Source organism: Trachemys scripta, chromosome 2 (assembly GCF_013100865.1).
Source record: "Trachemys scripta elegans isolate TJP31775 chromosome 2, CAS_Tse_1.0, whole genome shotgun sequence".
Classification (NCBI taxonomy): Eukaryota; Metazoa; Chordata; order Testudines; family Emydidae; genus Trachemys; species Trachemys scripta.
The window spans coordinates 80,211,057-80,225,437 of NC_048299.1; the positions used below are offsets into that span (position 1 = coordinate 80,211,057).

The following is a 14,381-nucleotide window of genomic DNA, read 5'->3' on the forward strand; positions in this document are numbered from 1 at the left end:
ACTTTGCAATGGAGTAGGGCAAACAGTATACCAGAACTAGTCCCAACTTGGCCTGGGACTCCCACACAAGATAAATATACTGGGCCAGATGATCAAGATTGTGCCACTGGTCCAGGCTTGAAGAACTTAGAGTGGCACCAGCTCTAGCCTCAGTAAGTCATTCTGATGGTCAGGGTTGACTGGAACTCCGCACTGCTGCACCCATACCCCCTATTCCAAGGGGATAGAAGATGTATAATTGCTACTCAGGCTTTAGGCCAGCCAGGGGATTCTGCTTTTGTGAGGAAATCTCCAGCTAGCTGGTTGAGGCAGTTTTTTGTATGCACATATATCTTTTCTGTGAAAGTATTCTGCAGCCATATTCTGACAGTTGATACTTGAAGGAAGACTTGTTATCCACAACACTGTGAATATGAGCACCACTGAGGGGGACTATATTTCCATCGCATTTTCCAAAGGACCAGGCCAAATGTGAAGTACTCACTGCTGGGCAATGCAGTAATCCACACTAAGAGTAGTGACACTGACTGCCCACAGCACAGAGATGGAAAAGTGCAAGCTACAGCAGTAAAAGCCTCAGACTGCACAATTCCAGCTGGGCTAGGAAAGTGATTCTCCTAATCATGAGGAATACAGAGCCTGGGGCTTAGGACATTTATCACTTGCAAGAAAAAGAACGCAGAGCAAAAAGATAAGTGAATGTGCTACCTGCAAGGAACCTGCCACATGGCATGAAACTTGCATTGGACACATTAGAACAGGGAAATATAGGAAATGAAGGTGGTGTATGTATTTAGAGAGGCCCAAAGCCTGAGGTTACCCAACCCAGCTCTTAAACCCTCACTGACATCTAGGGGAATTTTGCCAGTTGAGGGACAGTATTTAGCACAACGTGCATATGGTTTAGAAGGATGTAATACATTTCTTAAAGGACTCTCTTCTTTTTCCGCTAAAATCAATCTGAAGGGAAGAGTATGTCTCTCTCTATCCCTCCCTGGCTACATTGGTGCATTTCACACACTGGAATACTGCAGTCTTTTTCTGAGCTGTATAGCTGTGAAAGAACCCATGGAGAAGTGGTCATTTATGTACAGCAAGTTCCTATACTGCCAGGGCGGAGCACCCACCATCCTACTCAAATATATGGCTGTGCAGTCTGCACCTTTTCTGAGTAAAGTGCACAGAAATCCGAACAACAGGAGATTTATTTTCTTTTTCTTTATGAATCAGGTCCCTGCAAAGGCATTCTTTTTCATAAAGTGCTTTTACTCTTATAATTTCTCTTAACAAGAATTCCTGGTGAATACGCAGATAACAACAACAAGGCAAGCTTTACTTTCACTCAGACTTAATCAAATAGATCATTATATAGTCTTAATTTTTGTAACCATTAAAATATTTTCATTTATAAAAATTAATCTAAATATAAATATTAACACTAAAGATTGAAATCACTTGATGACAAAATAATTCTTTGTGTGCTATAACATGTTTTTATGATTTTTTTAAAACAGTAAATTAAATCTTTGCACATATTTGGCACAAGTAAATCTGTAAAAATGCAAATACCATGTAGCGGGGTGGGGCAGGGTTTGTTTTGTTTTTTGTTTTGCAATACCTACACAATACACATTTTTGTCAAAGAAGACTTAACATTGTAACAACAGTAGTTGCTTTTCATGCCTCTTATGGAAAACATCCTACTCCAAAGTCTGTTTTTTAAATCACACTAACAGAACAAAAGCCATTAATCTATTAAAATTAGTCATTTCTGAATTGATATTACATACACAGTATTAGCTTATTATTAGACAAATATGTAAACCAACCACTATTAGTGACATTTCATGACACGCATACCTGCATAAACAAAAATCTGGGAATGTATTGTACACACATAAGAGAACAGTCTACTGGATGGAGATTGAAAAATGTATTAGGCAGCCTACTCTGTTTAATCTCCTTCATTAAATGGTGTGTGTATGTGTGTGTATATGTACACAAACACATCACACACACACACACACACACACACACACACTATTTTTAAACATACTGGACCAAGTTCTGTCCTCATACTTGTGCAAACAAATTGAAGATAATGAGGATTGCAAGAGAATAACACAAGGCATAATTTAGCCCAGAATGACCATCCTGGGCTAGATCTTCAACTGGTGTAAATCACCATAATTCCACTGCTATCAATGGAACTATGGGGATTTCCACCAGTAGGGGATATGGCCCTACACTTCTAATTAGATCCAATTATTTTCAAATAATTGGATGATCCAATTGCACTGGTGAGGAGACTTCAAATTAGGAGGGAAGTTCACACTGGAACCATTTACCTGGCTACTCTGATCAGGTCTGGGTGGGCTTGGACAAAATGGAAGCTGGATCTGAACCGCTCCTTACTTTTAGTCATGCAGAATCCAAGCCTACTGATCAGATCTTGCTAAACTAAAACTATTCCATCTCTTCGACATACAGGCCCGAACTGCCAAAATGGCTACCTACAGTGTATGTCCAATTTTCAATAGTGCTGAGCATCTGCAATTACCGAGGAAGACGATGGGAGCTGCGAATACTCAGCATTTCTGACAACCAGGCTGCTCTTCTGTAGGTCGCCTAAATGTAGATCAAGGTTCCTAAATTGAGGCAGCCAAATTTGAAAATTTTGGCCATCATTTTTTGAATCAGTCAGAAGTTGTTTAATGTCCCCAACTTTTAAATTACTGCATATTTTAAAATTTATTTCTAAACCTCTGTGGTTAAATAGACTAATCACTCCTTAGGGTTCTGTACTGCCCATTAAGTAATGACCAGCACTGGTGGTCGTACAGAGAGGTGCTACCCTTGGTGGAGCTTCAGGAGACATTCTGGGATGCAGGGAGAGCATGTCTGCTGCTACACTCCTGTATGGTGTGCGGCTCAGCACCCTCTGTGCACTGATCCTGCTCTGGGGGTCAGCATGGAAGGGAGACGAGCCATGGCCCCATCTCCTCTCTGCTTCCTTTAGGTTAGAGGGGAGAGCAGTCCCAGTGCTCCTCAGAGCAAAGGGACTGCAATTCTGAAAGGCCCTTCCACTCATGCAAGGGAAGGGAAGTGAGGTGAGGTGCCCCCTCGTAGCACCTGTACAAGGGCCTTTTATAACTAGCCCTTAATGTTTAAAAATACATTTCAGGAAGCACTTTCTTTGAACAATATCCAACACCCAGCATTGTTTTATTCTAATTTTGTAATCTTAAACATTTGATAAGGATTAATTCAGAGATGCACCTGCTGGGTGTAACAAATATTTAGGACACTGCCTAAAATGGATTATGCTTCTAAGCATAGAGGTGCAGGGTGTTGATTTTGCAATGGTTTTCAGATGCCAAAATAATGACTCAGAATTTATCTTTTTGTAGACATGATACATGCGTGTCCCCCACCACAGTATGCTATGGTGGAATGTGCCAGCCTATCGCAAATGTAAACTGCTCCTTTAGCATCCAAACAGCCCAGGTCTGGAGATAGAATAATAACTCAGCCAAAGTTGCTCTATCAGCATACAGAGGGTCTTTTAGAAAATGATATTGGGACTGATCTACAAACACTGAACTCAGTGTCAAACGTGCCAGCAAATATGGATCACAGGTTTGTTTTTTACCTTTCTCTTCACATGAAATATTGACCAACAATTATGGTTAAATTAAGTATACAAAAACATATTGTATTTTAAAGACAATATACTTTAGTACAATCAATGGGGGGAAAAAAGTGCATCTTAAAACATGGAGCCTTGCTTATGAAACTCAGTATCCTTTCTGGAGTCTCATGAGAACTTTAAGGCAGAGTTTCCATTAGCAGACCACAATGCTGGACAGCTTTCTCAGTGAGGTATCCAAACAAAGCCCTATTACTGAGGCATTGTGGGTTCTCGAGGGTCCGTTTTCCATTGGACATATACAATGGCTGTTAAATAAAGGCACTATAGTGTACAGCCTTAGGCAGTGTGTTATTGGCAGTAGTTTTGTAAGTCTAGTACATTACAGCAGATCCTATAGTTGGTTCCTAGAATGGAGAGAAAAGGAAAACATTAGCAGAAGATTTCATAATGACAAAAAATGTATAGAGTACAATGCTGATAAGGCTTTTTAAATGAAAGGGGACCATCAATGTTTTATTACCAGGTGAAATATACCCCATGCGGTACAAAGACTTGCATACCACTTAAGTCCCCTCCTGATTGTTGAGCTGAGCTGAGCTGCTTCTGTTTGACAGTCCTTAGATTTGAATTCTGTGGGTGAAATCCTGGCCCCACTAAAGGTAAAAGCAAAATTTTCATTGACTTCAGTGGGGCCACAATCTCAATTTGGGTGTCTGGAGCAAGGTGTTTTCAGCTCTTGGACTTGTTCCCCCATTGGCCTGATAGAACATGCGATTATTGATCTTCTGGGTACAGTGAATGGCCCATTTGTTCACACACGGATGAAATTCACCCCTAAGTACACGGTTTATGCATCACTTAATTCCCACTAAATTTGTATGCTGAGCATTTCCCCGTAAGCAGCTGAGATATGAGGAGAGTGTCTTCTACTTTATTATATTGTGGCATTGTTGCTGTCAGGGTCTGCCCCACAAGTTTGCGCTGTGGAGCGAATGTCTATTAATTCTGCCTATTTTGACAGGATTTTTTTGAAATGGTTTATATTTATAATTCTATAAACACACCCAGAGAACTTGCAGTAGGAGCATGTTTATGCACATCAATGTAGGTACAGACTAGACTAGGGCTTGTCTACACTTACCGGGGGTTCGACACATGGCGATCGATGCATCAATGGTCGATTTAGTGGGTCTTCACTAGACCCACTAAATCGACCACTGATCGCTCTCCGGTTGACTCCTGTACTCCACCTGAACGAGAAGAACAAGGGGAGTTGACAGGAGAGCGTGAGCAAGTGAGTAAGGGCTAGGCACAATCTAGCCTTAAATGAGTAATCCCTCTCTCCGTATTTCCTGCTCTTAACAGTTTTAACCAGGTCTGTTCTCAGATGTTACCATCAAGTCCTTGGCAGTGCTTTTTCTCTCTTTAGTTCTTTGTGTTAGAGATCCTTGGAGCATAAAGTTTCTGTTAAATGTTCTAACAGTAGTAACTGGAGAAGCATCAATATTTTCACCTGGGAGGGAAAAAATGGGAACATCCTTTACGTGACAACTTGAACCAAGCATCAGACTTGAAAAAGCAAATCTTCTAGCTCTTTAGAGACTTAAATCTAAGTTTTGAGGATAGTTAGGTTTACTTTAAATGGAAACTGGGAGACTGTGATATTGTAAGAGAGGATTTTGAAATTATGAGACAGGCTGGTTCACGATCAAGTGACTTCATCGGGCCCAGAAGTTGTCTGAGATCGGTATTTTCATACCACTGAAGAGTTAAAAAAATTGGAAGGCACACACTGAAAACTTAGGAAACGTGGAGTAAACAGGAAAGCAAAGACAGCTCTATCTCATGAAAATGTTCATGTGTGTACACTAAATCACCAGATAATGTCACTAAGCCAAAAGTTATAGATGAATTCCAGAGATACATTTCTTAAGATGATTTTGTGGCATGGCGAAAGCATGACACTGGGATGAAGGTAAATAAAAGAGACAGGCATGTTAGCTGGGTGGCTTCACCCTGTCCCTAAAACTTCCTACACCTTCCAGCCTGGATTCAGCAAGGCACTTAAAGATGTGCTTAAATTAAGCTCACATTTAAATGTTTTATTAAACAGTGCTTTACTGGATTCAGGCCTTAATTACGCTTTTCCATGTGTATATAGTAAACTCTAACCAAGTGCATTGACTCTCCAGAAACTAGAAATATTTTTAAGACAAGAAATGGGATCTGTTGTCTATGGTACAGGTGGCTTCCTGACACATGCTCCACTTAATCCCAGAATAATGCTTTGAACTACAATTGTCCATCACTAACTAGCAGAGCTGGTGCTTGGCATAAGCAGACTATGCAATTGCTTAGGGCCCCGCGCAGCTCAAGGGGGCTCCCCACTCGCTTTTTATTGCATGTTATGTGGGGGGGCCCCAATGAGCTAGCACCATCTCTGCTAACTAGCATGCTGTGATTGCTCTGTCTGCTGATTCTAACCTTCACTCACTCCAAAATACCCTTTTGGGGATCTTTTCAGGTCACACAGTCATCATTTCTTATTTGCCTTAGCCAGTCTTCTGCTCTTGTCCCCATTGACGTATGGCACCAAATTAAATCAAATGAGCAAGTGAAAGCACCTTCCAAAGGGCCAGATCAGTATTTGATTTTATGTACATATAGCTCTGGGGTACTGTTTATTCTCATTGCATTCTCTTCGTAATTTAATTCCCCTTTGCTGCCCTCTTTAGGCTGTACACTATAGTTTAACCAGAAAGAGAACATAATAAATAAAATGAGTTGAATGAATTTTTTGGTGCACCTTTTACCGGTGGAGGAGCTGGCAGCTTTCTCCTCTGCTGTCTTGATGTGTCTATTGTTTGCATCTGTGAAAAACACATAGGTTTTACTAAGCTTTAATTCAGAAAGAAGCAGGGTCTTCCCCCATGCAAAACTGCATAATGTTGTGGCACCTGGTTCGTTTGCTTTTGATCCCGTTTTCTTGTCAGGTGAACACATGGAGCCACGTTCAAGCCTGCAACACTGAGAGCTGAAATTCTGCTCTCGATATCTGAAATCTTAAAGCAAAACAATACATTAAAAAGAAACAAAGGGAGGGAGAAGTTTCAAAATTACTGTAAACACCACTAGTTAACGGCAAAAGGAACTCATGCTCACATCCTCATCAATCAGAAATATAAAGAAAGAGACAATTGATTTCTTCTGTAACTCTGAAAGATAATCTAATTGAGACATTGTGGACGGCTGTGTTCTTTAGTCATGAGTGCCAAAGGGAACATTCACATATTAGAAAAGATGATTGCTCATTACATGGAGTAAACGAATGATCTCGTGGCACTGTACTCACATTCTCTATGACTATGGACACTTTCCTACATTTGAAAAATATCCAGTAACGAATGACTCACAGCTGTGTAATTCTAACCTCATTCAAGTTGTGTTTTAAAAAGTTATGCTTAAAGCACTATATTTTATACTGCATTTGCTATTTCACATTGGTTCTTATTTCTCTGAACACAGAACAAAGTGGTTTCTTTGTAACAACACCGAATTCTTCTACCTTAAACGTTCTGTAATTCATACTTCAAATACCTCAGTAAACAGGGCCGGCACCGGGCACCAGCTTGTCAAGCAGCTGCTTGGGGCGGCCGCTCCGGAGAGGGGTGGCACGTCCAGGTATTTGGCGGATGGTCCCTCACTCCGCCTCGGAGCGAAGGACCTCCCGCCGAACTGCCGCCGCAGATCGCGATCGCGGCTTTTTTTTTTTTTTTTTGGCTGCTTGGGGCGGCCAAAACCCTGGAGCCAGCCCTGTCAGTAAAGACATGTTATTAAACAAACAAGCAAACAAACAGCAAGTAAATAAGCCTTTGGGAAGAAAGCAGGCTGAAGTGGAGATAGAGGAAACAAATTATGCAAAAGGGACAGAATTGATAGAGAAACGAGAAAACAGCCAGACAGATAACATGTGCAGGGGCACACTGATGACAGATGACAATCTTAGTTGCCAATACTGTGGGAAAGATATTCTCACTAGGATCGATTGCTTTTTAACTGTTTTAAGTACAAACTTATTTTCCTTCGACATCTTGTATGGCTGTCTTTTTTCCTATTTACATGTTACCATAAACTAATGATTCAAGCCAATACAAAGAAAACACCATCCTTGGTTTTAAAGCTACTCAAGTAGTTAGGACAAATCCGGAGGTCTTAGTCCTTTCACAAGCAACTGCTGCTGAATGAAGTCAATGTAAGTTTGCCTGTAAAATTTTTTTTAGTAAAGACCTCAGAATGTGCCAGCCAGTATATATTGGCACAGTGAAACAGTTCAGAAGGTTGTTCAGAACAGAGGTGGTAAAATCAACACACGCACATTATGTGGCCGTAGTTCTCTCATTCTGGTCTATGAACACCACCCGATTTAGTTTACTGGACAGAGTCCAGCGTCTTTGCTGAATCTGAAGATGTACAGCATGCTGTCAATGGAACTTGGGCATGAATCAGCACCTATTGACGTTAATGGGTGTTTTGCCAACTGACTTCAGTACCAGCAGGATTAGAGCCAACATATCTGGTCCAAAGAAGGAGATTCCTCCTGTATATCTATATGTGATGGAATATGGCCCAAGCAACACACACCCTGCTCAGCTGCTGTTATATGGATACATATTTTTGGATTATTAAAAATGAAGTCCAGCTAATTAATTCATGTGGGTACAGACAGAATCTGTATAACAGTGATGATAAGCTTGAATAAGTGAAATATTAATATATAAGGGCTAAGCACGACAGTACAATACTGTATTGGCTTTCGAAATAGGAAGGTAGTGAATTTCCTCACCTGAAACTCTGCATGATGAACCTGTGCTGCTGCTGTTGCTACCTGATCCTCCAGATCAGCTAGTTCCGATTCCGCTGTAACACTGTTGATTTTGCGTGCTGCATCCTCTAATTCATTCAGCTGACCCTCTAACCCATACACAGTGCCTGCTGTCAGATACACCTAAGGATCCAAATCATGGTTCAGAGTAAGTCAGATTTGTTTTTATTCATGGTGTAACTCAAAGAGACCATAGACTATTGGCAGCAAAAGATGAAAGCCAAAAAAAACCCAAGACCCCCAAAATCTCTGCATGCACCACAGCTGTTATGAAATAGATCTGGTTGGAAATTTATTTTCCCCCTATGGAAAATTTCAACTTTTTGGTGACAACGCAAAAATTGAAAACTTTAGACTGAAAATGAAAGTTTTGAATTGGAAATGCCTCCATGGTGCCTCCTATGAGTTGTATGTTTGGATACCTCATGCCCCCATTTTTCATTATGTTCAAGGCTATCTAGCCTGCCTACATCTCCAATTATGCAACACAGTTTCCCCATTTGCTAAGCCACCATGGGGCACCACAGAAGTCCTGTGGTGGATCATGGGAGATGTAGTCTGGCTGGAGAATCCAGCCCCTAGAGGAGAATGGAGGCAGGAGGCAGCCAAACTACAACTCCCATGAGGCACTACAGTGGCGTTTTGAAATGGAAATATTTTCAGCCAAAAACTGAAAACATTTTAGTTTTCAGATGTTCAGTTTTTTGACAAAAAGTTGAAATTTTAGCACGAATTGACAATTTAGTAAAAAGTTTTGTTTAAACCCCAATTTTCTGTCAAAAGCAGTTGAGATGGAAAACTTTCAACCAGCCCTACTATGAAATAACATCATCTATATATTTAATTTTAAAATAAAAATGCCTATACACAAAATCAAGGCAGTCTGACAATGAAAATTCCACATAGGAATAATCACTCAGCAGAATATCAGCACTTAGACCCAGTAAAATAAATTATCTTGATAATTAATCAAAGCAGCAGACTATACACCATCCCACAGCATCCAAAACTCATATCTTCATCCCCCTCCACAAGCCTTCACAAATAGATGGGGTTTGCAGTGTATCTCGAAGGTCAACCAACTAAGCTATTTGGGTATAAAGTGGGAGGGGCAAATTCCATAGTTAAGGGGCCCTCTCTGAGAGCATTCTGTTAGCGGCTCCCTCTCTTCTGTAACATGGGAAGTCCCGGATCAGTGTCCTTTTTGACCGCAGCAGTGGCAAGGGAGAAGGGAAGATTCTCAAGCAGGCCAGTCCCAATTCATGTCAAGCTTTATATCTTAAGTCTAATACCTTGCATTATACCTGGAGACCAAGAGGCAGGCAGTGCAGATCTCAGACAATGGTGAGAAACACAACACTTGCTAAGCAGGTTGCCACATTTTGCACTAGCTTCAGTTTCTGAATGAGTCTCAGGGGCACCCCCAAGTACAGTGCATTAGCAGTCTGACCGTGGGGAGATAAAGTCATGGATAACTTGTCCTTAGTTATAAGATGTTTGGGATAAATAAATGTATCACTACAATTCTGTTAGAACTATTTTTTAAAACAATCTCTCCTGCACAGTAATCTCATCTAGGGAGAAACCACTAATAGACAGTTTATTTCCTATTCAGAGCGATTATTCACAATACATAGTGGTTTATTTACTTTCTTTCATCTTACTCAGAGAACAAAGTATGTTGTCTAGCTGTTGGGTTTTCTTGATAGGACACAGGCATCTACCACGTAGTGCTCTGCCTAAATGTCTGCCAGTCCACGTGACAATATTGTATCTTGTACCCATTCACTAAATAACCAGCACGCAATCCCAGCAGCACTGTTGCTGAACAGTGGAAGTAAACTAAAGAATGCTGCCAAGTATTTCAGCACCCCCGAATGATCACATTGTTACAAAAAAACCACAAGTGGAAAAACACGGTGCAGCTGGCTTCTGGGTCCCACAGCTGAGCACTGCGCACGCAGGGAGAAGAGCCTCCAGCAGAAACGACGCTCCCCCTCACCGCAGCATCACTCCCTCACACCCCACACAAGCCTCCCAACCCAGCAGCAACAGTACCAGCCTGTGTTCCAAATCCCACAACCCTTTAATACAGTTGGGGAGGATACAATTATGGGGCCCTTTTGTGGGTTATCATGGACCAAAAGCGCTGGAGAACCACTACATTAGATATCATTATTTCCTAACTATTTGAACTAGATTGTGTTTTCCTTAAGTCAAAATCACTTTAACCCCCAAAATAAAAATAAATAGGACATCTTGAATTGGTTGCTATAGAGCAGTGGTTTTCAACCTTTTTTTCATTTGCGGAATCCTAAAACATTTCAAATGGTGGAGGTGCGGACCCCTTTGGAAAACTTAGACAGTCTGTGGACAGCGGAGGTCCACAGACCACAGGTTGAAAACCATTATTCTATGGTAACAACAATCTTTCATGGCCCCCTTAGACAGGGGTCCCCAACGCGGTGCCCGCTGGGGGGTCTAAAGTGTGCCCGCGTACTGGCCAGGGGACGAGCATCTGCCAAAATGCCGCCGAGAAGCAGCGTCATCCAGATTTTCGGCGGCATTTTGGTGGCAATGCCTCTGGATGATGATGCTTGTCGGTGGCATTTCGTCGCCGACACCTATTGATGTCACTGCTTGTCGGCGGCATTTTGGTGGATGCTCGTCCACCGCCATGGTCCTCCGTGGCTCATCGTCTGGCGCCCGCCAGACGAAAAAGGTTGGGGACCACTGCCTTAGACATAGTCTGCGGACCCCCAAGGGTCTGTGGACCACAGGTTGAAAATCACAGTCTTAAGAGTATAAATCTGTATTGTATTTTTTTTACACATATGTGACTATGCTGACAAGCTAATACACTTTGTCTCGTACTAAGTGAATCTCCAAAATGAGGTGGTTTGCTGCAAAGAAGTGGCCTGCCTTGACATCTTGGTTGAAGCACTTAAGACTCAAAAGGACGACTAAAAGATGAAAATTCTGATTTAAACAAGAATTTCCATGCTTTAGTGGGTTTTAAAAAAATTCTTTCATTTCAAAGCAATTTCTTTGTGGTGCAACATTTCCTGCACAGTAATTTTAGATTAAAAAGAGACTGTATGTCTATATCTATATCTGACTTCTTTTCTGCTAAATACATCCATGCAGCTCACAAGAGGAGAAAGAGGAAAAAGGAAATATTTAAACAGCAAATCCTTCAGAAAGCTGAAGAAAAGATTCATTTAAATGTTTTGGCAAAGTACAATGTACAACTGGTTAAATTTTTCACAAGGAAAAAATGCTTACAGAAAACAGAACTGCTTGGAAAATAGAAAACATTTTTAACAAAGTTTTCCTAACTCCTCCACCCTCAACTTTTGTTGAAATTTAATTTCACTGCAGATTTTCCAGTCAGCTCTAATGGGGAGAGTTTCAACGTCACAGAGAGTAGACAGGCATCCAAACCCCATTCATTTTCAATAGGAGTTGGGCTAACTCCTCTTTGTGCCTTTGAAAATCTCCCACTAAATTATTTATCTATAAATTTAAATGTATGAGCCAAACTCAGCTATAAGTTAGCATGTGCAGTTCCCACTGAAGCACATGTGAGGTTATTCGCACATATCCGGCAGAAAAGTGTGCTCTTTTTTCTCCCCTTTGACTCATACACATAATTCCCAATAATTGTTAAGGAGAGTTACTCGTAATGGATAAAATCCTGAAGTCTCTTCTCAGGCCCAGATCATGTGCAGAGGAAATCCTGTGTGTGCAGATTTGCTCCCAGCTGCACTTGAGGAGATGGAGCAGCTGACTTGGTGGCACCAGTCCTGGATTTGCAGATGGCTCTTCACAAGTCTGCACATGTATATATGAGGTATGAAAACCTGGCCCATTGAAGCCAATGGAAGTTTCCATGGGCCAGGATTTTGCGTGGAGAGGGAAAGGATGGGCTGAGGCTGAGAGTGGGGATAATGTGCATCGTCCCCCCTTGCAGCCTGCTTGGCTTTTGCAGGAAAATGAAATCAGGTTGAGGTTGTATGCCTCTCCTGTGGAGCCTCTCTGTGCTGGGGAACCCGTTAGAGGGCAATTCTGGGGAGTGTTGCAAGTGTGGGCAAGCTCTGGCACTGTGACTGGGGTTGTACTGCCACAGCGCAGGAAAGCCACAGCCAATGTGAATGCACAAGGCCCTGTGCCCCAATGGATCCCAAAGACCCATGTGGATCAGGGGGGACCTCTTGGAATTTAAGGGTGGAGGTCACTGTTTATTCCTTGGTGGTGGGTAGGGAGCAAAAGAATGGGGAGGAAATCTTTTAAACTGGCCTCCTCTTCGGGCGCCTCTTGTGACCTGGGACAATCTGGCTTTCAGTTTTCACTCTATTCTCATTCTCCCAGTCATTAGGGCTCCACACAGGCACAGGGGTCAGCCCACTAGAGCAGTGCTTCTCAAAGCCGGTCCACCGCTTGTTCAGGGAAAGCCCCTGGCGGTCGCAGCCCCCATTGGCCTGGAGCGGCGAACCACGGCCAGTGAGAGCCACGATCGGCCGAACCTGCAGACGCGGCAGGTAAACAAACCGGCCCGGCCCGGCAGGGGCTTTCCCTGCACAAGCGGCGGCCCAACTTTGAGAAGCACTGCAGTAGAGGATCCCAGTGCAGGATTAAGGCTTAAATCATTAAATATTTCAAGTGACTAAAACATCTACATTTCCTGACACTCTAAACTTGTTACTTCATTACACTGATTAATGCACTATAAAATCAATTGGACACTGGCAGGAAACTGATTTAAGTAGGCATCTCTGTTACACTGCTGTAGTTTAGTTTAATTTTCTGGCACCCTTTCAAATGTGTTCAAACTAAGAAGTATGATAGGGGGGAAATTCACGAAAAGCAAACATGAGGCTTTTTACACCACCGAGGTTCCAGGGTTGGGCTGCACAGGGGGAGCAACTACACAAGGGCCTGATTCACGCCAATCTCAACACATAGGATGGGGGTATGTCTGCACTGTGGTTGGAAGCAAGCCTCATACATGCAGTAGCGCAGCTTGAGCCAGTAGAAGTTGAGCTAGTGCACTCATAATAGCAATCTGGACCTTCTGGCTCGCACTGGAGCTTGGGCTCTGAAACCTAGGGGGTTGCAGAACCTCTCTCTGCCTGAGCTGGAATGTCCACACAGCTATTTTGGTGCACTATCGTGGCTCTGCTAACCCAAATCGGTATACCCAGGCTGCGAAGCTCACTCCCAGCTGCAGTGTAGACATATTCATAGATGGCAGCAGTTGCAGCAAGGTGGGGAACCAGTCAGGGGAATGGGTCATGGGATCTGGTGAGCTCAATATCCTTTGCAAGTGATGCTAATGGGCAGCAGCCACTATTTCAGATCACTGGCAAGAATAGCAGTTACGGGGAATGGAGTAAAACACCAGAGCCCCGATGGCCGGGTCCCAGACCAGAAAGTGGGTGGCAGATTTAACTTTTAGTCCAGATTTATTTTTATTATTTGTATTATCAGGACACCGAGTCCCAACCGTGGATCAGGATCCCATTGTGTTAGGTGCTGTATGAAAATATAGCAAAAAGACAGTGCCTGCCCCAAAGAACTTACACTCTAATGTGGAGGAAGTGAATTCACCCACTGCGAGGAGCTTCTTTCTTTATGGGTTTTCAGACAGAGTAAAACAGGTGTCTATTTGCTTTAATTGTTATAATGGAATAGTTGGGATTCCTATTACACTTTAAAATTCACTTAAGAAGAGAAAATACAGTAGTTTAAATATCAGCTAAGACAGACTTAGGAGAAGATCGAGAGGCATGAAAAAACTATTATTCCATTCAGGATACACAAGAACATTTAGTTAATGACGACTTA

The 14,381-nt window shown here is 42.3% G+C and overlaps 1 protein-coding gene across 4 annotated transcripts in view; it reads right to left on the minus strand.

Annotated features, from left to right (window-relative positions):
* Nucleotides 1–1,173: 1,173 nt before the first annotated feature.
* Nucleotides 1,174–14,381, minus strand: part of MYRIP (myosin VIIA and Rab interacting protein) — a 343,158-nt gene continuing 329,950 nt past the window's right edge. For 3 of the 4 annotated variants that reach the window (XM_034761008.1, XM_034761009.1, XM_034761007.1), the window contains 5 exons: nucleotides 8,496–8,657; nucleotides 6,610–6,714; nucleotides 6,459–6,522; nucleotides 5,047–5,165; nucleotides 1,174–4,056 (listed from right to left, as the gene is read on the minus strand). In XM_034761008.1, coding sequence (XP_034616899.1) covers nucleotides 4,024–4,056; nucleotides 5,047–5,165; nucleotides 6,459–6,522; nucleotides 6,610–6,714; nucleotides 8,496–8,657 — 483 coding nt within the window. In that variant the 3' untranslated portion in view covers nucleotides 1,174–4,023. The remainder of the gene's footprint in view (nucleotides 4,057–5,046; nucleotides 5,166–6,458; nucleotides 6,523–6,609; nucleotides 6,715–8,495; nucleotides 8,658–14,381) is intronic. The other variant, XM_034761010.1, reaches the window with a different exon arrangement.